Source organism: Rhea pennata, chromosome 1 (assembly GCF_028389875.1).
Source record: "Rhea pennata isolate bPtePen1 chromosome 1, bPtePen1.pri, whole genome shotgun sequence".
NCBI classification, from domain to species: domain Eukaryota; kingdom Metazoa; phylum Chordata; class Aves; order Rheiformes; family Rheidae; genus Rhea; species Rhea pennata.
The window spans coordinates 65005908-65033136 of NC_084663.1; the positions used below are offsets into that span (position 1 = coordinate 65005908).

Sequence of the window (27229 nt, forward strand, 5' to 3'; positions counted from 1 at the left end):
ATGGCAATGATAAAGGAAATTCTCAGATCCAGAAATCTCTTGCTGGTTGTTCTCATTCCACTTCTGCTGCTTCCTTTGCCACTCTTATACCCCAGCAGTGTAAGTACCTTTTCATTTTCTTTCTTAACAAAGTCTTTGAGTGTAGTAGGTAGTCATGCTGGGTAAGTCTGGAGTGGGTAAAAAGAAAGGTGAGGGCTTAGCTAAACATTGCTTTTAGAAGTATCAAGGACTCAAATCTGAAGAACTATGAAATACAGGTCATAGAGAATTTATAACTGTTATCATCAGAGCTATCTTGAGTCATGGCAGAAGTGAAGTTGAAGAACCATGGGGGAAGCTAGGAAGCACTATTTTAAGGTAAAGATATTGTATCTATTCTTTTCTTGCAATAGTGTGCTTGTGTGAAGGGGAACAGCAAAAGCATGCCAAATAAACTTTTTTTTTTTTTTTTTTTTTTTTTTCAGAAGAGGTATTTAAAAGGAATATGTTAAGTGTTCTTGGTTTTTTATTTATAAGCACGTTTGGAGGGATTTTCAGTTTAGGATGGGTTTAAAGGACAGCAATTCAAGAGAACACAGCAAGGAGCTAGGTCTCAGTAAGAGGCACATAGGACCATACACAGACTCTACTAGTCTAAATCAAGTGTAGACACCTCTCCTGCCACACTGCAGCCCTGGTAGTGGCTAGTAGATGATGGCTCAAAGACACACACAACAGTACAAAGTGGGAAATAGTTTGCGTTTAACACGCAGACCATGGAATAGGAATGAATGTGATAGTATTCCTGACACTTTTTAGGAGTTTCTTAATATTCTTAACCCTTCTTTATGCCTTTTTTCTGCAGTTGCAAAGCATAAAATAACTGTTTTTCTACATCATAGAGATGGTGACGTTAAACTTGTCAGCATTTGCAAGGTATTAACAATTCTGCTGCTGTGGGTTCCATCGAGCTAGCCATAAATCTGACCAAATGGTGCAGTGATTTCCATCCTTTCTGTACCCTGCTAAAGATTAATTCTTCCTTTCAGCACCAGAGAATTTATGAATACTACTACTTTATCAAATAGAAGTGCAAAGGAGTAGAAATTGTATAGCACTTTTCAAAAACAAAACTGTAGAGTTTTGTTTGGAAAGAGAAACAAGATTCACAGAAAGGAAATGTTCCAACACTAATGAATTTTATGTTCCATTTTAGTGAGTTTTCCTGCCCCGAACTTCACTGCTTATCTCTTGGTTATGCTGTTATAGTAGTTTTCCATTTCTTCTACATTGAGAGGGTTTGAATGACTCTAACAACACAAACTTTAGCAGTCTTGCCAGAATCTGACTTCCATTCTGCCATTTCTTACAGAGAGTCATGCTTCTCTCCAGAAACAGCAAGCCCCATCTTTATATAGAAGCATGTTTTTTTAAAAAATCTTTCATCTCCCTATCTCACTGGAAGGGTGGCTTAAGAATAGATTCTTTCTGACATGCATATGGCACTGTAAATAGAGAATGCTCTATATCCCTTGAGATCCTCTCTTAGACAGCATGAGACTCACTAAAGTGTTACTCAGGTTGGCTCCCTACTGGATTCAGAGGAATAGGGTGCAATAACGAAACCCTTTAATAACCAGGGGAACTGTAATACCATCATACATATTTTGAAACAAAAGTTCAGTGACAGCATTCCTGCAAGAACTGTTATACAGTACACGTTCCTCTGCATTATCACTCTATACTTCATGTTCTTCTTCTACAAAGTGATATAAAAAGTTATCGAATGATATTTTAAATCCACTTTGCATATGTGTAAATGATCACAAGTAGTAAAACATAAACATGAACCTGACCCAGAGTCTTATAAGGAAAGACAAGTATTAGTAATGCCATCAAGAATATATCTAAAACTAATAAACTCAGTTGACAGGACACTATTCAAGTGTTCTAGTGTAGTATTTACTTTGTTACAATGCATTGACTATGATTACTTCTTAAACCTGAAGATTAAATTCCTCATCTACTGACTTACTTAAATTTTAATTTACCAGACAATTATATTTAGTTTCCTGTCTTTTAGAGATCAGAATTACCAGGTGGTTAATATGTACATTTCTACAGGGAACCAGCTTGCAGCTTCTTTGATGATATCAGCACAATTCTGGAAATGACAAAGGACAACAGTATGTGCAGTGGCAAAAGCCATCAAAGAGAGCTCATCAATACTGAGGACTCAGTATTACTTGTGGATAAGTCTTACAGGGAAACTGTCCACAGCTTCCTTTCTACTATTTTACAACAATAAATAGTTGGGTTAAAAATGTACTCGAGAGTTTTTGCTTGCTTTCTTCTTCCCTTTCCAAAGTTTGTACCTGAGCTGTGGCTTGTACAGGTGGTTTGGGACGCTCAAAAGTACCTTTCAATCCCTATCACATAAAGAAAAAAAGAAGGCATGCTTTCCAAGTTCTGGGTCCTTATTTCCTCATTGTTAGCAGTGATGGGCAAGCATTTCTACCTCCTTTTTCTTCTTTATCACCCTCTGTGATATCATGAAGTGTGTCATGTGAATTGAGTGATCTATGGACAATCTCTTGAGATGCCAGGTCCTGTGGCCACCCTGAACCCATTTGAAAGCACATAGATGGCTCCTCAAGAGCCAGTAGGAGATGCTGAAAGGTGACAGATGCGCAGCATCAGGTGATGCTGATACCTCAACATGCAATTTCAGCTGGATGGACTCTAAGGCACAGAACATAAACAGCCATGGTTGACATTCACCTCAGTTTTAATTCACACAGCCTGAAGGGACAAAATCACAGTGTTATCCCATCTATTCAGAGATAGTAGTCTGCTTGATTCTTTGCACTGATTAACCATATGCCTGCATGCAAGATATGCATAGCACGTCTATAAATGGGAACATCTTCAACCCACAGTTTATTCTTCTTTTTAACCACCTTGAGATCCTCAGATGTTTTAGTGACAAAAGTTATACGCATGATCCTCATTGTGGAATATTTTAGCCATGGCTTACTTTCAGCTCCTCTTTTCTTTTCCCCTAAGTGACTGACTGAAGATAGGTTGTAGGTCCTCCAACCATACCATCCTCACTCATTTCACTGTGTTTTCCTATTCCCTGCTTCAGGTCTTTGGGTTAGATTAACAGTCATTTTCAACTGTTCAAGAAGAAGGAAGAAGGGTGAAAATAGTTAATATTATACAGTCAATACTTCAGTCCAGTACTTAGTAGATCTAGTAACTATTAATTAAATATATAAATTCAGTTCAATGGAATAGAAAAGATTAGTATGGTTTCTCCTGGAAACAAAATTGTTTTAAAGAACTTGGAAAATAAATAGCAAAAATTGCTAGACAAGTTGATTATGTTTTTAGCAGAGAGGATCAAGCTTTGTTTTCTCAATACTTGCTATCCAATTTTATGCCATTTAAAAATGTATTTTCATTTAGTTTTGTTGATACACTGATCACAGACCAGCGTATAGGATACACAATAACTTGTGCCCATTCCAGTCAGCTTTTGATAGAAATACTTTTCCTTTGTCCTATCCCATTACCACTGTTACTCTACTTTATTGCTACATATAGAGGGCAACAGAGAGTAACAGTCTATGCTCAAAGACTTACAGAAAACTGTTAAATGGAAGAAGAAATAGTTTGGGGTTATGCTAGGATGAAATTAATTTCATGCATTTTGGAAAAATGTTTCTCTTGGATACATTTCTACTCCTTTAAACAAAAATCAGTGTTTTCATTATACACATTTTTTCTCTTTAGACACGTTCCATGTATCATACAGAGTCCACACAAACACTGAAGTTTGTTAGCAGAAACTTATGAGTTAAAGAATAAAAAATGTGTTATATATTTATAAAACGACCCTAATTCTACTCTCTATGGAACGTTAACCATGACATCTAATAAGGGTTTCTAAGCAGGGAGCTGACTAATGTTTTTGAGACAGTAAGCCTGTGATTCTCATTGAAAATAATTTTGTCTTTCTATTGCATATCATAAAAATAAATCTCTAATCTTTTTAAATGATTTCCATTTTTAATTCAAAATCATTTGTCTGTTTTTACTGAGGGTCACTTGAAGCTGCTATCAACTTAACACCAGTTCTTGGAGTTTCAAACAGTACAGAAATTCCATTTCATAAAATGTTTGCTCCATAATCCATTAATATGAAAAAAGAAGACCCCAAACTCTGGTCTCATCCATTCTAACATAGTCTTTTCTAGCTTGTCCTGCTGGTTTTCCTTGGTAACAATGAAGCTCCAACTACAGTACACTTTTTTAGTGTATTTTGCTAAAGGACTCAATCATAGAGAACTAGTGAAACACGTACCAGAGAGCTTAAAATATAAACAACTCTATCATAAATGTTAAGGAAGAGAAACAAATATGCACATGTTTCTGTGTGGTCTAGAATTTCAGATGTGCTTTTCCAATCTTGAAGGGGCAAACCAGAGCTTAGTTTGTCTACTTGTCCAATAGCACTTCAGAGACTTGTTACAGTCTCTAAAGTCATTGGAGTCTATCTGATGCAAGAAAGTAATTCTTTTTCACTTATTTTTGTGGGCCTGGTTACTTGAATTAGAAGTGTTTAACGTTACACATTTCTGAAATAAGGGTCAGACCAGGACCTGGCAGCTAATCTAAACCCAGGCTTCTGAATAAGCCTGGCTATAATTTTCAAGCAGAGAGAGGAAATGACATGCAGAAATCTGTCTTAACCTTTTCCCTGGGCTGTGTTCTGGCTGTTATTATTATAAGCTATACTAAGAAACAGGAACAGCAGAACATGGCCCTTCATTACATGATATAACATAACATTTATAAACGTGAATTTAGTTAAAAGCTACTGATTCATTCTGATGAATGCAGACCACTGTATAGTCTTAGTTTAGATTTTGCCATCTTGTTTACAAAGCTGATTGTAAACAAATGGAGAGTGACACAGACTCACTGATTTGCACAAGCACGCACTGATTTTGCACAAGGATGTCTTGTTACACAGTTCAAGTAGTCATCTATGAATAGCAAGTTTTCTAAACAATTGTGAATTGAAAATCCATAGACTTGCTGTGCTCATATGAAACTTCCACTGAATAATGAAGAATAGATAGATGTTTAGCTAGTGTAAATCAGTGTAGATCTGTTGGCTTCCATAGACCTCTCAGTTTACCTCACTAGCAAGAGGAAATATTCCTAGAATTCTAAGCGTAATTAATAAACTGAGCCAAAGGAAAGCTCTGCTGAATGCCATAAAGACATACCTATCTGAAACAATGAGACACAAGACTAGGCTAGCTGTTTTTTCCTGTAACATATTGTAGCCTATCAAGCAGATACCATCTTTCTCCTTCCCCACTATGAATGCTCAGCATGGTGTTGTTAAGGCTGAATGTCCCAGAACCTTGCACAGCAGCAAATTCATTTGATTAACTTGGTGGTTTCTAACCTGCGGCCTCTAAGCCCTTTGGGTCCATGAACTTCTCCTAATGTCTTTGTAAATTAATTGAGAAAATAAAATCTAATAACAAACAATTTAGATTTGTATACTGTCTAAAAAGAGCAGCCTCTCAGAGTATTTCTCAAAGCAGCCACTGCACAGATTTATATATGATATGGTGAATGAGAACATCCCCATCTGATCCTGAAAACTCCATGTTCCTGGGCTTGTCCAGTATTAGAGAAAGCTATGTAGAAATAATATCTCCACAGGCTCAATCCAAGGAGTCACAGTTGAATGGTTGGTAAATATTAGATTATAGAAATTAAACAAACTGGACAATGCACTTGGAGACATTATTTTTCTTACAAATAAGTTTATCGTAATGTTTTTCCCTAGCTCATGTGCAAAACCTTTCAGTAACATCATCATCTTCTGTAACTGGCCTTCAAGATGATAGCCTAGATTTCGGGTCCAGATAACAGCACTTCAGGAGATCCTTACCTGGTCCTTGTCAAGCACTTTTGGTCCTTAGGTGGATCAATTCTGTGAACATATTTACAAAATCTTCAACAACATGTTTATGGTAATAACATGTAACCTCAACGATTTCTCCCTACAGGAAGCCTCATGTGCCTATGTGCTGATCGTGACGGCTGTGTACTGGGTATCTGAAGCAGTACCTCTTGGTGCAGCAGCTTTGGTTCCTGCTTTCCTATACCCACTTTTTGGAGTCATGAAGTCCAGTGAGGTCTCTCTTTTTTTGTTTTTTACTCTCAGTTAATTATTGGAATAAAACAAATCTTAGTGGGTTAGTAAGACCAAGGAGTCTGAGAAGAAGTATACTTCTTACAAATGCATAACTTGGGCAAACCAGTGCTTTCTTTTACCAAAGAAAGATAGACATAGGAATGGCCATAACAGCCAAGAGGGGTGTCCATCCTGTCAGCTCTTGCATCATCAGCAATTTCCTACACCTATTGTATCAAAAGATTCCACCTTTCCCTGCCTCCAAAACCATGTATACAGCAATTATAAGACAAACTGGGAAGTTCCCTTTCAATTATATTTATTATAGATGATTCATACATGATGCTAGATAATTTTATTGTCCAGATGAAAGTCTAATCATTTTTTCTGCACCTTAAACTTAGCACTGCCTTTGGCCATAAGTTCTAACGTGAAAGGAATAATTGTACGTATAAGTTCTGGATTTGCCTACCTCAGTTTTTGTTGAATGTCTTTTTCTTTCAGAATATGTGGAGAAGTTCCTTTGATTCTGTCTACAGATTTTTCCTGCTTTTTTCCCCCTCTTTTTTGGGAGGGGGTGTCAAACCTATTTTATAGGGACTGGAAATGCAGATAAGAACACAGTATAATATATAGCAACTATAAAGTTTTTGTATTTCTAACACAATCTAGTTCAGGCCATGTCCATAAATGAACGGGGTCAAGCAAGAACCAAGAGTTTTATGGCCTTATTCCTGACAATGATGTAGCAACTGTGTAATATACCTAGTTACATTTCCATAGCAACACACAGTTAAGTATTTTCAGGATTTTATTTCCCTTAACACGAAGGTAAAGTACTTAGGCATTCTCATTACAAAACTCTGCAGTATATTGGAGATGCAAAATTTAGGCGCAGCCTGACAGAAATCCAATGTAATATCAAATTAAATGATATTGGAACAGCTGCAGAGAATGTATTATTTGCTTTAGAAACAGAAATAAAAACTTTTATTTTAAAATAAGCAAGTTTGATGTTGCTGCAGTATTTCCAGTCTGCTGCTCTAAATGCCATAGAAACCCAGGGTTCTTGCCTTGCAGTTTAAGCCAAACATAACTCACAGGGGCACATGAGTCTGTGTGCTCTGTGTGTGAGTATGTGTGTGAGAGTGTTTATAAGAATATTAGCATTCACTTGTTTCTCCAAAATGATTGTGAAGGGGATAAAGAGAAACAACAGATTCTTTGTGCTGTTGGCTCAAAAGATTCCTTTCATTCAGTTCAAGGTTTGTTTTCTTTCTTTATAACAAGGTAGCAGGAAAATAAAGAAAGTTAATGAAACAGAAACTAGCAGAAGAAAGTCAGAAAATTGATATTTAAAAGTTCTGGCACACAAGCATGACAGCCAAGTCTATTTAGGTCACCATGGGGATTACTTAAATAAATATAAGTAAATGCGTAACACTTCCCGCATCATTCACAAAACACCATTAGTGTCATTCTTGCACTTTTATGGAGGTGTTGGAGAATGACTGAGATCAATGGAAGAAATGCTGCTCCTGTTGATTTTAATTGTGTTTACTTGCTAGAGATTAAATTTAGTTAGAAAAAATAGTTTTAATTTGAAGAACCAATGTTTTTGGAAAAATACACCAGAAGCAGCTTGTGAGGAATTTCATTAGAACCAAATACAAAATTCAGCTAGGCTCTGAATGTTTATTTATTACTTTTATTTTCTCCCATTTAGCTTTCTTTCACATAAAAGTGCGTGTGTGTGTGTGTATGTATGTACATTTTCTTTTTTTTCATTTATTACTTTTGTAGTCCCTTCACAGGACATCTGTTGATGTCTCAGTAATTCTCATGTTCAGGAACATTACCTTGGAAGACCATGTACAATCTCTGAATTTTTTTTACCAAGTTGATTTTTTCTCAGTAAGTGGCTTTTCCCCAAGTTGATTTTTTCTCATTCCTTTTAAATTAAAGTTTTCTTTTTTAAAAACTCTGCCCTATTTGCCTAGCGTAATGCAAATGGGTTTCCACTGTGAAAAGTTCTGGCACATGGTTTGTGGGTCATCACAGCAATATCCCAGTCTTTCACTACTGGGTTTAGTGAACATGTTCCAAAGGATTTTTTGGGAGGGAAATAGTAAGTTCTAGAGTAGTCACAATTTGACCCACAGTTGAGCAAGACATAAGACACATAAACAGGATAGGCAATGACATTTCCAGAATGAAAAAGCATATCACTAGCTGCCCTCAGTGCAGTTTCTCTGATTGTTACAGTTTGGGCCTAGCTGGATATGATTAACTCCATGAAATGAACATCCAGCCCAAAGAAATAAGAGCTTTCTCAATCTCTTCAAAGCTAAGAAACCCACTAACAAGGGGGTAAAAAACACTGTTATTTGTAAACACAAAATTAAATAGATTAAAGATAGTATTTTGACTAATGGATTCTTCAGCTTCTCCAGCTCCATGTTATTCTTTCTGTAGAGAGAAAAAATCTCACAACACCAGATTTCTACTCAAATAGCAAAATTCTTTTCATTATCCTCTGCTTAGGGTAATTACTGCTGTTTTAATTGATTGTTTCCCACTTGCCCTTAATGCAGGTGGCTGCCGAATATTTTAAGAACACAACATTGCTCCTCATGGGTGTGATCTGTGTGGCAGCTTCTGTAGAAAAATGGAATCTCCACAAGCGAATAGCCCTACGCATGGTCATGATGGCTGGAGCAAAGCCAGGCATGTGAGTGTCTTTGACTTCAGGGTAGTTTGCGATTGACAGCAGCAACTTAAAAGAGCAAATAATAACTCAAACTTCCCCCTTCACGAGGAAGGGCTGGCTGTGTTTTCAGGCAATTGTTTTGACTCACCACCGCTTTCAGAGTTTGGAAGCTTACACATTTTCTCATCCTCTTTCTGCCACTTCTAACTCATTGGCTTTTTGTCCCATTACTTCTAGTTTTCTGTCTATTCTCTTAGTCTCTCTGCTCCCCCGTTCCCTGTTGTTTAACAAACACAAAAGCATTCTTAAAGTAATGCCGGATGTCCTGAAAATCACTAGTTCTCACCTCACACAATGATTTCCAAGTGGGGGAGCAATGGGTTTCCAATAATGAATTGTCTTGTGCTGGTTCTCAGCACAAGTACATTTTATTTGTAAACAACACAGTATTTTGGCATCCACAGAGAAAAAAGATCCAATGTAGTAATTAGTAGACTAATGGAAATGTTGGGTAAGGAGGCCTAATAAAATTTATGAAAGTGCCTCAAGCAGTTTTCATTGTGTTGTACTCCAGGTTGCTACTTTGCTTTATGTGTTGCACCACGCTGCTATCCATGTGGCTTTCCAACACATCCACCACGGCCATGGTGATGCCAATCATGGAGGCAGTGCTCCAGGAGCTAGTGAATTCAGAGGAGGAGCGTGAGGTCATCAGTACTGCAGGCAGCACCATTACTGAAGAAAACAAGCCAATAGGTATTTCCCAATATTGCCCATTATTTTCTCCTTCATTAATCAATGACCAGAATTGTGTATTATTAAAGTTGTACTGAGGTCAGCGCTGTCTGGTTTGTACTGGAAAAGATGCTGATTTGTGCTGTTTCTTTTTCTATAGAAATTTCTTTCGTAGTTTGAAGATGTGATTAGAGAAGTGGAATTGGGAGACTATTTAGATTAAATTGGGACATGCACATTATGACATCATGTGTCATAATTTCTTATGTTGCAGAATTTCTATGGGGTCAGAAGGAGGAGATGTTGTCTGGAGACTAAAGAAGTACTGAGAAATCTCTGGGAAGAAAGAGATAGAAATATAGCAGAGAATAGGCTCCTCTGGATCCTAGAGCTGCCAGGGCTATCATGTGCTCAGTTACAATTCCACACATTCCTGCTCTTCTGGGCAGCTCAGTTCAGAGAGGGTACCAAAAAAAAAAAGTCTCTGGGATAGATGAGATGTCTAGGGTTATTTTTGTTCATTCTAAAAAGAGAGTTTTATGGAGTGCCTCCTCAGCAAGTCTGCTGATGATACCAAACTGGGAGGAGTGGCTGATACCCCAGAAGGCTGTGCTGCCATTCAGAGAGACTTGGACATGCTGGAGACCTGGGTGGAGAGGAACCTCATGAAGTTCAATAAAGACAAGCACAGGGTCCTGCACCTAGGGATGAACAACCCCATGCACCAGTAAAGGTTGGGGGTAGATCTGCTGGAATGTGGAGAAGGATCTGTGAGTCCTGGTGGACAACAAGGTGACTATGAGCTATGACAATGTGCCCTTGTGGCAAAGAAGGCCAACGGCATCCTGGGCTGCATTAGGAGTAGTGTCGTCAGCAGTTCAAGGGAGGTGATCCACCCCCTCTACTCACCCCTGCTGAGGCCACATCTGGAGTACTGTGTCCAATTCTGGGACCCCCAGTACAGGAGAGACATGGAGCTACTGGACAGAGTCCAGCGTAGGACTATAGACATGATTAGAGGCCTGGAGCACCTCTCCTATGAAGAAAGGCTGAGAGAGCTGGACCTGTTTAGCTTGGAGAAGACTGAGAGGGGATCTTATCAATGTATACAAATGTGTTAAGGGAGAGTGTCAAGAGGATGGGGCCTGACTATTATCAGTAGTGCCCAGCAATAGGACAAGAAGCAACAGGCACAAACTGAAACACAGGAAGTTTCATCTGAATATGAATAAAAGCTTCTTTACTGTGAGGGTGACAGGCTATTGAGTCTCCTTCTCTAGAGATATTCAAAACCACCTGGATGTGATCCTGTGCAACATGCTCTAGGTGACCCTGCTTGAGGAGGGAGGTTGGACTAGATGATCTCCAGACATCCCTTCTAACCTCACCCATTCTGTGATTCTGTGATTTCTTCCCAGAAAGGAGGGATTGGGGGGGGGGGGGGGAGGGAGAGATCTCTCTTTCTTCTTCTTTCTTTTTTATTTCTTTTTCTTTTCTTTTTCTTTTCTTTTTTTCAGGCTGAGTAATGATGTTATTTAACCCTGCTGAACTTCTGTCATGTTAGCCTTAGATCATATAGACATGATTGTCTTTTAATTGCCAGAAGAATGTGAACAGGACAATACAGAACAATAAAATGCTGCATGAGGTCACAGAATATCTGAGAATGTTCTTCCTAGCTTTTGTTTGCAGTAACTCTTCCATGTTCAATGGTGTGCCTCTAGACTGAAGCCCAGGGACTCAGCTCAGTTGCCACCTCAAGAGGTGACAACTTCTCTTCTCTCATTGCAGGTCTCAGCGAAAAGCATGGCCAAGCTTCACTGGAGCTTATCTTCATCAATGAGGAGTAAGAATGAATCCTGTACATCACGACTGGAGATTTGAGCCCTACACAGGTTGCAATGAGATGGACACAGGACTAGAGCCAGGAAGGGAAACAGAAGCATACAAATTAATATTTTAGATGTGATTGACAACAAAGGCTTGTATGAGAAATGGGATTAATGTAATGGTTTGGATCTCACTCGAGCTCACCGGTATTCATTTATTTTTTAACACTATGGTCACTTAGAGGGAAGGGAAATGTTTCTCAGGTTTTGAATGACCTTTTTAAAAAATCTGTGTTTGTGCTGTATGAGAGAGTGCTGTCAGCAGATTTTTGTTTCTGTCTCCTGATGAAATAGTGATGGAGAGGATCCAAACAGTGTGGAGTGCCCATGGGACATGTCTCAAGGAAGACAGTTATAGAGGATTCCATAGGAAAGCTTTCAACTACCAAGAGCATTCAAGAGACAGATGTCCAAGCAGAGGGAAAAAAATCTATAAAATATTTCTTTTAGTAATCCAAAGTTCTCTAGAAGTTTGAAACACTAACAGCTTAAACCACTTTTCTATTTTGGGTAAAATCCAGTGGACAGAAAAGAGGTGATCAAAGAAATGGCTAATTAATTTAGAAAATTAACTAGCATTTCAGGATACTTGGGAAAATGTACAAAGCTATTGTCCCCAGACTATTTGATAGGACAATTTCTAGGGAGTACGTTGTTACAAGGAGCAAGAATAAATTGCAATCCTTCCCTGAGTGCTTTCTATTTTATTCACAAATACTCAAAATAAAAGAGAAGTAACTTCAGGTTACATACTTTAAAAATTACTTAATAATAAGCCTTATCATCCTAACGGTACATCTTGATGGGTTTAGGTTAACTTGGAAGTTCTGAGTAGTTTTCATATTATCTGGACACTAATGGGTTCTCCTGTAGTCCCTCTGTTGTTACCTCTTTTTAGCCCAGACATATTTTCTGTGCATTATGGAATCAAACTCTCAGTCAGGCATTTTGCCATTAATCACTTTAAGACCTATTAAAAAGTATGTAAGGGATATTTCATAACAGAACCATTATTAAAATAGTATTGCTTGAAAGGGGGCTTGAAATTTGGTGTGGAAAAATAAACTAGCTAATTCTATTTTCTGGAATTATATATGATTTCAATATCAAAGTAAAGGTTTAATGAATTGTTTGCACGGCCCACAAGCCTCACAGGACAGATTTTAGTGAAAGCTTTAATGTGGTACAGGAAGGTACTCAGAAACAACATTGAAGAGATGGTTGGAAGAAGAACAAGAGTAGAATAACACAGCAGTAGTGTTGCATTGCCTGGTGGTTCAGTACATTGTGAATGGAGTCCAATCTTAGAACGGAGTTTACTATCAGAAATGCATATTTTTGCTTTTGGGGAGGTGGAACTCCCATTGCTACACAGCTAGAGCTAGAACTATGTAATATAATGACTGTTCCTATGTATCTAGCCAAGATACTAAGGTATCTTGATACTAAAGGTACTAAGAGGTACTAAAAATGGTGATCTTTTTGCCATTTCAACAGACACTAGTTCTTCCGCAGAAGTTTCACTTACCTGTTGTGTCTGTCTTTTGAGGGAGGAAAAGAGAGGGTGGCTTTATTAAAGCATATTTTCCTTTCTTTGTTTTAGTGCTACCACTACTGATTTCAGCTCCTTGATGCATACTAAGGTATTGTCATAGGTAATACCTGTATCTTCTGCGCTATACTGTTTTGTAAAGCAAGATCAAAATAGCCTACACAGTTCTGCAGCAAATACTGTAGTTCCTTTATTTTAAACAGAAAGTAGTGATTGCTGGCAAAGAGCGTATGTCACAGAACGTCCTACTTTGTGTTTATCCTATATCAGCCTGCTTTTGTAGATCAAGATGGGGAACACTGACTCAGTAAAGTTTGTTTTATATATTATTGGAAAGCCTGAGATCCAGTCAGTAGATTTACTCTGGGTTAATATAGACTCTAGGTTTCTTGTAAGTTCAGAAATAACTTTTTACTGTCCAAGTATTGCCAGCTTCTGCAGCTGTGACTCATGAGTCAGTCAGAACAACATATACATCTTAAAAATCACAGCTTCTAGTAAAGAGTCTGTTAGATTCTACTATATAGTAGAGAAAGAAGACCTAAATTTACCATAATATAAATTTTAATCCAAATTTAAAATAAAAAACCTATTCTTTTAATTCTTAGTTTTTTCCAGAATAAAGTTTATAACTAAAATTGTAGTAGATCCATAGAAAACTTACTACCCAGGAGATTTTAAAAGCAGTCACTTCTAATCTAAGTGTCTCTTGGAACAGAAGAAAGGCTAATCTAAAGGCATTTGCTTCCCAGTAGAATATGAATGGCATGCACATGATAGCCAACCCTATTGGGACGGTGAAATCCAAAAGCAATGGACAGCACCTACCTCAGGTAAGGAGATATTAAACAGGACAGGTGAGGGAAAGGACAGATGTAAACATCATCTGCTTATCACAGCTTCATATTTTTTCCTTGTAACCTTGAATCATTGTTCATCACCTTAGAACAGTCAAGGCTTGGTCCTGTACCAGTTCTTGTTCCCATTTAGATTCCCCTATCATGGGTATTTTCAGAGGATCCTCTCTCCGTAAGATATTTCCCAAGAACTGGTATAATATTCATTCAGCTTCACATTCAACTATATATTTGTAAGTTTACCCTTCTATTTGACTGTTTTACTCACTCGTTTCTGCAAAGCTTCTCCAGGAAATAAGTCAACACAAAACTAACAATCTCTGGTGCTTAACACTCTACTCAGAATCAAAACAATAGTGGACATAGATAGATCCTTCAACTGTTCAATGAATGGGTTTGACAGTCTTAGTATCCACCTCCTTCCTGTCTTGTCTAATACCCTCAAAATCCCCCAGAACAGCAGTCCTTTGCAAAGGTCAGAAAAGACTAGGCTAAAATTAACAAACATGTCTGCATTCATAGTTGAAAAGAATCTAAATTTGTAAATCTAAAAAAGGTTTTGCTCATGATATCTGATTTCCTCTTATGCCCAACCTATCTTCCATACACATTCAGTGGTTATTTTGCAGCTAATAAGCTCACTTCATTTTTAGTCTGTGAAGATTTGAGCAGGGATACCATGATGAGGATGATAGACCTACAGCTTCACTGATTTTATCACATAAACCCAAGTCCAAATTAACAAATTGAAAAAAAAAAATGTCTACCTCACTTGCTGCCTTACTCCTGATCCTAAATTACAGCCTTGGGTTCTATGTGGTTTTGACCTAAGATGTTGTACCTTTATTTCTAATATAACATGTTGATTTACATTTACCAACATGGATACTTTCTGCTAGGGAAGTTTCTTCAGAGCAACATTTTCTTGCAGCTTTTTCTCTCATCTTCCCACCTCCCAGTCTGTTATCACGCACTTTTCCCATTACTAGCACTCTATTCTTAACTAAAGGCTCTTAGCCAGTATGAGTGCAAAAAGTGCACCAAGCATTTGTTTGGTGGCTGCTCATAAGCCTCAAGGATTATGGATTCCTACTGCTGAAATACTGCAATCCCTGCAGCTCACAAAGGCCGTCGTATCCAGCTGAGATTCCAGTGAGAACTAGAGCAGGGTCAAACAGTGATCAAAAGTCTAATTATTGTTTGTCCTACATTTCTGCCACAGATCAAGCAATTTCAGTTGTGCAGGTTTCTAGTTCTGATCCCAGTTAATCCCCACAAAGAAAAAAGCCTGCTCCTTCTTATGCAAACCTCTTGTTTCTCTGGACTCAGTAGTGCCTTGGCATTGGAGCGGGCTGGGCTGTTATAATCTACTGCTTTCTTTGGTGAATATATCTCTTTACAGGCTCAGATACTGGTCCTGCCTCCTAAGCCAACAGAACTGGACTTGACCACTAAATACCAGTATCAATCCAGACATGACCATATGGTCTGTAAATGCCTTTCACTAAGTATCTCCTATGCTGCAACCATTGGAGGACTGACAACCATCATAGGGACATCCACTAGCCTCATATTCTTAGAACATTTCAACAAGTAAGTGATATTGTGCATGTGTGAGGATAGCAACTGGGTCACTACCACTTCTGTGGCTTTCTCAGTGGTTTATTACCCTAGGGACCTCTTGTAAGCTAGTCTATTTGAAGGGAAATTTTCTTTCTTCTCTAAAGTATTACTATGGGCTAATGACTGAAATTGGAAGCTTTAGTTCCTACATACCCATGTCCTTCTCCCATTCCTCAGTATGTGATAACATTTTCGTTTTTTCAGCAATTACTTTTGATACTGCTAATTGAATAACATGAAGGGAGCAGGTATTCCAGAAAATTAAACACTAACTAAAATCATGCAAACATAATGAAGAAGACAAAGAGAAATGCATGTGAAGAAGAAATGTCACAAAATCAACCTTAAAGTGTTCTAGGCATTCTTAGAAAGCCAGCTCTGATGATGAACCTGGGGCACAATTAGCGCTACTTGGGCTGCTTCAACAAGTAGTGAAAAAATAAATAAATTTAGAAACATGGCCTTGAACCTTTGCTTCAGAAAAGATGGGAAGCAACTCTATGATCAGCTAAATATTTTCTTTATCCTGTGTGCCTGGCACTCTGAAGGACAGGAATTCCACCTCCTTCAGAAGAGGTAAAGAGTGAACTAGTGGTGTATCTTCTCATGCACAGATAGGCAGCCAAGTTCAGATCTACTTCTCATATTCTGTTGCTGCCACCGCTGCCATTATGCCCTGGATTTCTCTCTCTGAAATGGTGGTAACAAAGGAAACTGAATTTGGAATCCATCTTCAGCCCAAACATTTGAATTTCACAGCATTTCCAAAGAAGATCTTGCTATTATGACCCTTCGATGAATCGCACATCAGACATCTTTGTTAGAGCCCAGTATAGTCATTATTTGTGTGGTGCATGGTAAGATATACAGAGATTATGGGCAAAATCATTCTCAGCTCTACAGACAATAAAAAGAGTTTTAATGATAACCTTAGGTAGGCCAGGATTTAATTTCTGGTAACTCTGAAGGCTTTTTAAGCTGGTTAGACAATCCAGGCCATCTGGTCTTAAGGATGTGAAGTGCTATATGGCTCATCTCTTGGTCATGCATGGTCAGATGATGGATATTCTTCAGAAAGGGGTTTCACTCTGCACGTGCAATGCAGCAGTCAGTCATAAATACATTCTGATACAACCTTTTTACTGTACCATGACAGATTTATATACATACACTTATATACATACATAAGTGCATATATGTGTGTGTGTCTATGCATGTTGAAGGTGTCTGTTCTTTTACCCTTCCAATTTCTTGTGCAACTTTTGTTTCCTTTACAGTCACTATCCAAATGCTGATGTGGTGAATTTTGGGACCTGGTTTTTATTCAGCTTCCCCATCTCCCTCATCATGTTGGTCCTGACTTGGTTCTGGATGCATTGGCTGTTCTTGGGTTGCAAGTAAGTGCAAGTTACTAAAAATATATGGATTACAAAAGCAGAACACTGTGTGGCTCTATTAGAACACGTCTCATAATGGTGCTCCCTGTCACAAATCACAAAAACAAAAGCATAACTTTCTTCTCTGTGCCAGAACTATTACAGGAGACCATCCTGTTCCTTATCAGAGATGTATAGGCAACATAATACAGTGATGTGAGTAGAACATCTAGATATTCCTGATAGAAATCCTTACTACATATTTCACTGACTTTTTGACTCATAACAGTAGCCCTGTGTGGACCAAAAATCTTGTTAAAAGTCTTTTTGGAAAAGTGCAGCTGAAAAGATCAGTGGAAGAATAAGTGGAAGAGAGTAAGTTATTTCTCAGATTTCTTCCCAGCTCTACAAAGCAAATGTAAAACCAGTTAAAAATAAAGGTAAACAACTTCACATATATTTTTCTTTAAAGTGGAAAGGACTCATGGCCTAAGAGACAAATACCTTTTGATATTACCAAGTGAAGAAAATAAGAACAAGGTTCTGTCTCCTAGTTCATTTATACCATGTCTTCTCTTTGCAGAGACACTCAGCAAAGTTAATGAAAATTGACTAAATGTGTGCATTCAGAGTGGATTAGCTAATCTGCATTAAACTGTGGTGCAGGTACACTTATTCAGAATTAAAGTGGTCTTAATTTGATTTAGTTTACTCTAAAAAGTAAGGTGATCTGACATCACTAATTTATATCACTTAAGAAAATGTATAAGTTGATAATGACTTCTGCTTGCTGCTGACCTTGACTAGATTTGAAGGGGTAATTTAGAGGTGAATATCTGTGTCCTCTCAGTCAGTTCCCTGAGCCTTGTAGTTCCAAATTAAAGGAGAAAGTAAATTAGGCTTTCTTTTTCTTAATCTTGAGAGAAAACAGGTTCTAACATGATCCTCAATTTTTTTTTTAATTATAATGATTGAAATTCCACATTGCATCCAAGACCTCATGCTGATTAATGTTTTTCTAAAGAATACCAGAGACTGCAGCATTATTGACTTCTTGAGAAGTGCTTTTTGATTCCAAGACTCTTTAATCTCTGGCTCCTGTTCACTGCAGTTCATTAAAGAATATATTATGTCGGGAGCTTGACTACAGTGTTTTGCCTTCACATCTTCCCAAGCCAAGCAATATGGATAAAATGTTGAAACAGCAACCTAATTCCTGTGTATAAACGTTTATTGAATTCCAGTAATGTTCATGGTGCATGTTCTTTTCCTAGAAAGCACAGTGTAATCACTCTGCTGTTATTTGACCCACCGGAACAATATCTCAGACTTGCTTTTTAGCCTAGAAAGCCTTATGGCAGGCTCTAGACTAGATCAAAAGAGAAGGGAAACAGGCCTACCAAATAGTTAATTCCAGGAAAGCAAAGTGAAAGCTAGAGTCACCCCTTTAGAACTGACCATTAAAACCTTGTATAGCTCTTCACTTCCAGTAGTGTTACTGCTGGTGGGTTTTACTGGAGTCTAATAGGAAAGTTTGCAAGGATATTTAAGTAGTTGGACATGCAGGACAATGCTTAGTGTGATAAAAACAACAGTGTAGATAGATGCCCGGTTACAACAGAAATGGAAAGCCTACTTAAGACATTTTGTAGATCAGACAGAGTCTATCTGCACCTTTAACTGCTCAAATCCCTTTGAAAATCTGGCCTGAACCAGACAGAGGGATGGAGATATCAGTCCTCTAGTTCGCTAGTCACATAGCATGGAACTCTCGTGGGGTAACAAATGATATATTAAAATAGCAAGAACTTTAAAAACAGGCTGTTCTGCTTCCAATGTATTTTTGTCACTGAAGTCCAGCTGCTGCATCCTATTTCAGAACAGTTTAAACTGCAGAGGTTTCCCAAACTACACCTCACTCCTCTGCGTGACAGATGGTATAGCAGAAAAGCAGAGCGCTGTGGCTCAAAGTACAGCTAGAGGACACTACTGGAAAAAGTAAAAGGAACAAGCTAAAGTGAGCTCTCAAGCTTCTTCATTTCAATCAGAAGTGTCCCAGCTTTGTTATAGTTTGGCAATCTGTGTAAGCTGAGGTCTTCATGTAATTTGCATATAAATATAATGCAAGTTTAAAAGTATTCAACTTTAAAAGAGGCTTGTCCTTCTATTTCCCTGATAGAAGTACACACATTTTTCACCACGACAAAACACTATGCTGATTGTCTTGGCATCTGTGGCAGAGACAGTGCATTCCTGCACTGACTGTGTCTGATTTAGAAACTGCTAGAAATACTGAAAGTAGCCTTGTCAGTCCCACAGCCAACTCGCAGAAGTTACTGGGATTTCCGGGAGAGCTCTCACCCACCGCTCAGTGTGAATCCCAAATATTCAAGACAAACACAAACTCAGAAGCCAGACTGCGCCTCATATGTGTTGAATACCCTTGTCCCGAATGGAAAGTGTACAGCTCTCCCACAAGAAAATCTATTCATAGATGACCTGTGTCACAGTTTTTCTATGGGATGGTGCAAACAAGCCATAGCCTTTGAAGATTTCTGGCACCGGAAAGATCTGGCCTCCCCAGACAGTGTGAGAAGGCCTAGGGAAAGGGCACCTAGCCACAGCTCTGGGCGGCTCTGCAATACCAGTCAGCATGAGTCAGAGCATCTCAGGGACACACAGCCTTCACACTGCCTCTGGCAGGGTGTCTCACAAGTCTTGGAAACCAAACTGCACAAAGATTACACGCAATAACTTCCCTTCCCATTACTGTCAGCTCTTGCCAAAATCACACCTTCTCCCAACAGCCCTTGGCAACTAAAATTTTTATTTTGCTGTGTTGATGTTACTTTATAGAACATCTTCTTTTCTGCCTTCTTTGACTGCCTTCTCTAATCTTACTGTGTTATTTACTTCAGTTTTAAAGAGACATGTTCTGTGAGCAAGAAGAAGAAGACCAAACGAGAAGAAATGTCAGAGAGAAGAATTCAGGAAGAATATGAGAAACTGGGAAATGTTAGGTAAAACAGATCTTCCTTCTTCAAGAATTTGCCTCTCTGGTAGAACCCTCGTTTCATTTTGTCCTCTGCATTGCTTTTGGCTCATGTATTATATTTAATTATATTTAAACTGTCAGTATTGTGTCAATTCAATCACATATTTATTTTGATGGAGAGAAGTTCACTATTAGCAAAGGCTTATCTCCCATCATAAGAAGTTCTGTCTTCCCAGTTGGTGATGATCCTTACTGGTGATAGCAAGAAATCTTTGTTAAAAAACTTATTTTGCAAGAATTTCATTTTACAAAGGGATGATACCTGATAACATCAGCCCTTATCAAAAGATTTTTGTGCTGTTTAGCTGAAATTTTAGCAGATGAACTCACTGAATTTTAGCATAATCAACTCTGAATCTAGATCTTTGCTCACACTGTCTCTAAACATGAAACTATGAAACCAAACTTAATTTAAATCTATCATATATTAAAACTCAGTGCCCTCAAGCCACCTTTAATCTTGTATTTATTCCACAAGTTCAAAATATTTGTGCTGATTTAATTGCCACCTGCTGTCACGCTTTCTACAGGCTTCTAAAAAATGCAATAGAATAGTTTACAATGCAACAGCAACATGAGCTTTACCTTGTTACAGTATTTCATCTGATAGTGATGCAAATACATAAAAAGCTCATATAAATATCTTTCTTTAGGAATTGGCCATGAACAACTGAAGTACAAATACAGATAATGGCATATTTAGCTTTATTCTTTACTGGGTGTAGTAGGTTATCAGCTGGCACCCAGATGTAGAATTCTGTAGTTCAAACTATTCTTCCTTTCTATTTTCCTTATAGATTTTTCCCCCTTTTTTGGAACTAATTTCTAATTCCTCGGTTCTGTAATTTGCTCTTGGGTTTTCAAATTGACCTTCAATTTGATTCCTTTTTTTTGTTTTTTTGTTTTTTTGTTTTTTTTTTTTTTAATTATTATTTTGTTTCTAGCTATCCTGAGATGGTGACTGGGTTTTTCTTCATTCTGATGACCTTGCTTTGGTTCACTCGTGAGCCTGGCTTTGTACCAGGATGGTCATCTTTTTTTAAGAAGTAAGTGAAGTTCCTTAAGTAGCAGTAAAGGCTTGGTCTTGGATGTGCTGACTTTCTGCAATAACTTTTGGCTATCAAATATCATTAGCAACTTTTAACAAGGTGGTAAAAAACAAATCTTCATTCAAAATTAAGGATTTTTGCTTTTAAAACTACAGTTCTTCACACAGCAGTAAACTGTACTCTTCTTTCTTAGCAAGGCAAAGTAAACTAATAACAGATGGTAAAATAAACATAATTCTAAGATAATAAATGAGAGACTCATATTCTGAAGTTAAAAGCAAATAACATTTTAATGCATTCATGGAATAGCTGCCACTAGGATTCTTTTTGGAATAGATTACTGTTATAATTCACATTAAAACCTTGTGGGATTTTTTTTAATGTCATTTTGAGGGAATGATTTTTGACAAAAACCGCATTTTTGTAAAAATAAGGTTTATCAGAAACATTTTTATTTCAATTAAATATTAGACAGAAAAGTGACAATTATACCTTTTTTCAAATAATGTTCAAATAACTTATATTAAAAGTAACTACAGTAAACAATACCTATCAATGTCTACATGAATAGAAGTGAAAATTTCTTTCCATTTCTACTATATAAAATTATTTTAATTTTTCATTCTAATTCAGATAGAAAAACAATATCTAATATTGAGATTTTCTGATGCTTTTTGGAGTTTAGCACACCTCAAAGTACTTTTTCAGACTGCACTTTGAAAATAACTATTTAAAAGTAATATTCAGAATCAATCTCCAATTAGTTTATACAAGATTACTTGGGCTTTTCCCCAGAATGTGTTTACTGTTTATTCCTTCTAGTAAACATAATATTTTTCTATAACTAGAACTTTTATAGAAATCAAACTTTGGGTTTCTATAAACCAAAAGTGATCTTTTTGTCACTGCAATGTTAATAACTGCTGAGCAGAGACAATTTAATAAACGGAAAAAAAAGAAATACAAATCCACTTGTAACTATTTGCTTGCAGCCATGCCCCTTGTTGGGGAATGTCTCTGTTAGTGTGTTTTTATGATAACCCACTGTTTCTTTCCTAGAAAAGGCTACCGGACTGATGCCACTGTCTCTGTATTTCTTGGTTTTCTCCTTTTCCTGATTCCAGCAAAGAAGCCATGTTTTGGAAAAAGGGAAAAAGGTGAGAAGGATGTGGCAAGAACGAGATATGACACATTTTCTAGTGTCTTTTAGGATATTTTTCTGCTGTCTGTTAAATGGCCCAAGAACAGATTTTTTATTGTGGAAGGTCAAGGTTCACTTTATCCTCTGATACCATTCCTTTCTGCATCAAACACCCATTTTGATGCCTTAGTTCATGTATTCTCATCCAGCAGATTACAAACAGATCTTGCATTTATGGCCACCATCTCTTCTGTGTCTACACTGAGTTATCAAAACCTAGAACAGAGGTTTATGAAAGGTTGAAATGCAGTTCCATATTAAGAACTGTAATGGAGAGGTTTGAAAATTTGACTGAAGAGAAACACTAGTTAATATTTTGATCATTACTTGTATGGAAAAATTCACTGGTAATCTAATCAAGAAGATGTAGAAGAGATCAGTAGATGTCAGTAGACTGAAAAGCTCAAATTTTTGCCAATGTAGCTGTCACAGTCTTCTTGGTGATAATAATTACTCTTATTTCATATTCACATTTTGGTAGCTCTCTGAGGTATCAATCAGTTTGCTGTGTCAGAGTTTAAACAGCCATGCATGAAAATAGAGCTTCCTGCCGTTAGTCTTTTGTAGAGATTATAAATGTATATAGATATGTTTATTTCTTATACTGAGATGCATGCAGCAGTTAAGTAAAAAAACCCTCTAAATCCTACTTCAAAAAGAAAACTCAGGTATCTAAAAATAATACCCTCAGATAAAATCTGGCAACATAAATGAGCTTTATCAAGCATTATGGGTTACTGGAGAGAGTCTTTATTTGAGTAAAAAAAAGAAACATTGTAACTCCATCTTTCTAGTCTACAGATAGTTAGGACACAAGTATATGTAACAGAAGACAGTCCTTCAAATACCTATACTATAAAACATAGAGCTTTATCTGCATCAACGGAGCAGCCAAGGGAAAGTCAGAGCATTTGGAATCAATATGCTACACTTCCTGAGGCTGAGCTAACCAGAGAAATAGGTTACTATCATCTTCCTTATCTATTTCTCAAGATAAATCCCACAGATTTTTACATTATTATTATTAGTGTGAAGTATGCAAAGATCTCTACAAAAATGCCAGTGTGATATTGGTTACACACTTGTTTTATTTTGATATAGAAGAAAGCGAAAGGTCAACAGACATTAATACGTTTGATCCGATCATTACCTGGAAGGACTTCCAGAAGACCATGCCCTGGGAGATTGTAGTGTTGGTTGGAGGTGGTTATGCCTTAGCAGCTGGATGTAAGGTACTGAGCTAGATTTTATCTCACCTTATAAAAAAAAAAAAAAAAAAAAGATAAATCTGGATTTTTAGTACTCTAGTTCATATGCTGAAGTAAAAGGTGGGCTCACACTTTGTTCCTATTCAGTTCTGATTTTCTGCCCATCGACAATGCCTATCAACAGCTTGTGCCATTTATTACCAAAAGACACATTTGTGTGTCTTTTATGTTATGAATAACAATTTGTTAGGCACTGGACTGAAATCTAGTTTAGTCATCAAAAGGGAATGCAAAGAGTATTGACCTAAACATTGTTTATTTGCTGTCTCTGCCGCAAGAGAATCGTCTTCCATAGAGAAGAATTTGGTTTAAAAATATCCAATGTATTTAATAATTCTTGCACTTCTGTCCTTTCCCCAGACCTCTGGCCTCTCCACATGGATTGGACGCCAAATGTTGTCCTTGAGCAGCCTTCCCTACTGGGCTGTAACACTGCTAGCCTGCATTTTGGTGTCCCTGGTAACGGAGTTTGTTAGCAATCCTGCAACCATAACTATCTTTCTGCCTATTTTATGCAGCATGGTGAGTAAAAACAATGATATTTTTAGACTGTTGTTTCCTGACAGGCTTGTGGAAATGCTTCGGGAGGTTAGGTATTGGCTCTCTGAGAGCATGGAGCCCAGTATCTGTTCCCAAGCTGTTGTTCTGCTTTCTTGGGTTTAGGAGAATTAATGAACTCTGCCAGCCAAAAGGCCTGAAAGCATATATTAGCACAGGGAAATGTATTCAGCACCTCTCAGGAGAGGTAAAAATACAGCTCCTGCCCTAAGGGGTGCATAATGTAAACATGAGGGAAGTTGAAGACGAGAACTTCAGCAAGATATTGGTGAAACTCATAAAAAGCTTGAGGGTTGGGATACTCTTCAAAATATTATTTTAAATGTGTTTTTCATTGGTTTGTAGTCACCTACTCACTACTTTTAAGAGAAGGCTGTAAAAGTGAATTTTATATCAGATTGAAACGTGTTCAAAGATGAGGCCTGGTAAGTACGCTGGCATCCAACATGAGAAGCAGAGATGCTTGTAAGGGACAGAAAAAATCAGGGGACTGATGACATAGGCAGAGGAAAGAAATACAAGTTACATTCTGTACTGGAATAGCAGTTACAGAAATCTGTCTTAATTTCTTTTCTTTTATGTAATACGAAACTTTACTTATTAGGAATGCAGGTAATGAATCATGTTTCCCTGTTAAAATAATTGTATTGAGTAGTCCCAGAGTATGCTACAGTGAACAGCTCTGGGGTAATATGAAGATACAGTCAGATGAAAATAAGTAATTACATTAGAATGGCTTATGAGCTCAAATTCACCCCTGCTCAGCTCAGAAAGAGATCTTCCTAAGGAGAAATTTAAAGTGGTTATCTACTTTCAGAGGTCTGAACTTCCATCTTAAGGCAGTCTCTCTTTTTTGACTGCAAAAGAAGCCTACAGACATTTCCCTCTCTGAAAAGAAGCTAGCATTCCCTTTCATTGCAGTATAAACCTAATCCATGGCAATGCAAACTAAAATGCAAAATTTAACAACCACTGAAGGCTGTAGTGGAAGAACAATTCTTTGGACTATTCTAAAGAATATTCTAACATTATCAGATCCTCACAATCTGAATTTGGACCACAAACACCTAATTTTTCTATTCACAGTTCAGAAGGACTTTAGAGAAAGTTCTCAGTATCTTCCACAGCTGAAAGAAGTTTCTCATGTCAGTTTGTTGTGATCTCTCTTGGATGAAGACAGAAAGCAGGATCACTGATTAGAACAAGAAGAAACAACACAGTGACATGGAGAACAAGGGGGAGAAAGAACAAGGAAGATCTAACAGAAGTAACGTCCACCACCTTCCAGTGTGAAATGGCTCAACAAAAACCCATGGAGAGTTACCAGCTTCAAATCCTACCACTACCCAATTCTAAAATACAAGAAAAATATTGAGTCTCAGGTTTAGATATGGGAACTGAGATTTGTAGAATCTTGTTATCATCACATAAAGCAGAGAAGGTCCTTTTATCCTAATTATAAGCAGTGGCCTTTAACGGTTAAGTGAAACTTCTCCCCTCCTCTCTCCTTCCAGTCAGAAACTCTGCTTATCAACCCTTTATATACTCTGATTCCTGTCACCATGTGTATCTCCTTTGCGGTGATGCTGCCAGTGGGTAATCCTCCAAATGCCATTGTCTTCAGTTATGGGCACTGCCAGATCAAAGATATGGTGAGTCTTGAAATCAGGTATATCCTCTCATGCTTTATGCAGCCTCAACATCTTGTCCCCACATCCAGCAGCCAATAATAATAACATTATCCGTGTTAGTATAAAGTCATATTGATCTGCACTGCTGTTATTTTATAGGAGCTGTCAGATTAAGAACATCTACATTAGGATATACATATTTTTCACCTTTTTTTTCAAATTAATAAAATAGCCTAAAGAGCAGAGTGCTTGAGGAAGTTGAGAGATTACAAGAAATGAGATTTGCCACAGAGTTCCATATTTAATCATGCAGTCACCCTGCTATGTGTGGTTAAAATCCCCATTCTGACAGTGTGATTGAGATATCCAAGCAACAAACTAAGAGTCTTCTGATGAGCTGCATATACCTCTGATTAGCACTCCTGAAGTCTCCCACAATATATGTTCTGATACACAATGTTCATTGGGCTTTTTATGGCTCTAGAAATCAGTATACATACTTTATCACTATACATAGAAACCAACAGACACACATACTTTATGTAAATATATTCTACAAAAAACAAAAAGTGCTTGGGCATGCCCTTTCTTCACCGTGCACCCTTCTGCCTTCTTTCTTCCACATTGACTATTCTTGATCAAATTATCATTGGTCATGCTCTGTTGTGTTTTGTTTTTTGCAGGTGAAAGCTGGCCTGGGTGTAAATCTGATTGGTCTAGTTGTTGTCATGGTGGCAATTAACACATGGGGAATTAGACTCTTCCAGCTGAATACATTTCCAGAATGGGCAGTGGTCAGTAACATCACTAGCCAAACATAATTTGTAATGAAAACAAAACAAAACAAAACAAAACAAAACAAAACATGCAAGACCAAAGTGACTTGGGACAAAATATTTAATCTAAATTGCACATCTGAAAGAAAGGAGAAAACTTATGTATATAAGGAATCTGGATCCTGGGCCAAACCATGAAGAAAATCATCTGCATCAAGTTTTTGCATAAGCTTTTAAGTTCTGAAAATCAACATGAGATTAAAATAGATTAGCATTGATGTATTGTTGCTTTTCCTGTGATACCACAATTCTGAAAGTAACCTCTCCTCCAGATTCTCAGTCTATAGTTTTTTCAAGCTCTAGAATAATTACATAGGACTTATAAAATGGGTGATATAAGACTCCAGTGACAGAAAAAAAGCAAATACACACCAGTGCACTCAACAAAAAGATATTCATTCCCACCATTCTGACTCCTGCAGTAAATGAAGGGTGACATTGCTAAACCCACAGTTTTCTAAGCCTACTTAGAAAAGTAGATTATTCTTCTTTTTCTGAGGTGAGACATCACTATATTGGAAAGCCAACTTTCCCAGCTAATCCATATGGCCTGGAAAGAGACACAGTAACCAAGTACCAGCAATACCAATTGAAAGGGACAGTAGACACTACCAAACAGACAGAAAATACAACTCTTCTGGGAAGGAGAATTGGAGTTTTTCCACAGCACTAGTACAAAGCTTC

General features: G+C 37.5%; 1 protein-coding gene across 1 annotated transcript; it reads left to right on the forward strand.

Moving 5' to 3' along the window:
• SLC13A4 (solute carrier family 13 member 4) lies at positions 1-26530 on the forward strand. The gene is made up of 16 exons (XM_062570029.1): positions 1-99; positions 6078-6206; positions 8800-8936; positions 9490-9671; positions 11442-11496; positions 13143-13182; positions 13847-13924; positions 15351-15541; positions 16849-16968; positions 19866-19967; positions 20947-21048; positions 22111-22208; positions 23354-23484; positions 23881-24042; positions 25593-25730; positions 26393-26530. The coding sequence occupies exons 1-16, from the start codon at positions 1-3 to the stop codon at positions 26528-26530; spliced, it is 1902 nt and encodes a 633-aa protein (XP_062426013.1).
• Positions 26531-27229: the final 699 nt, after the last annotated feature.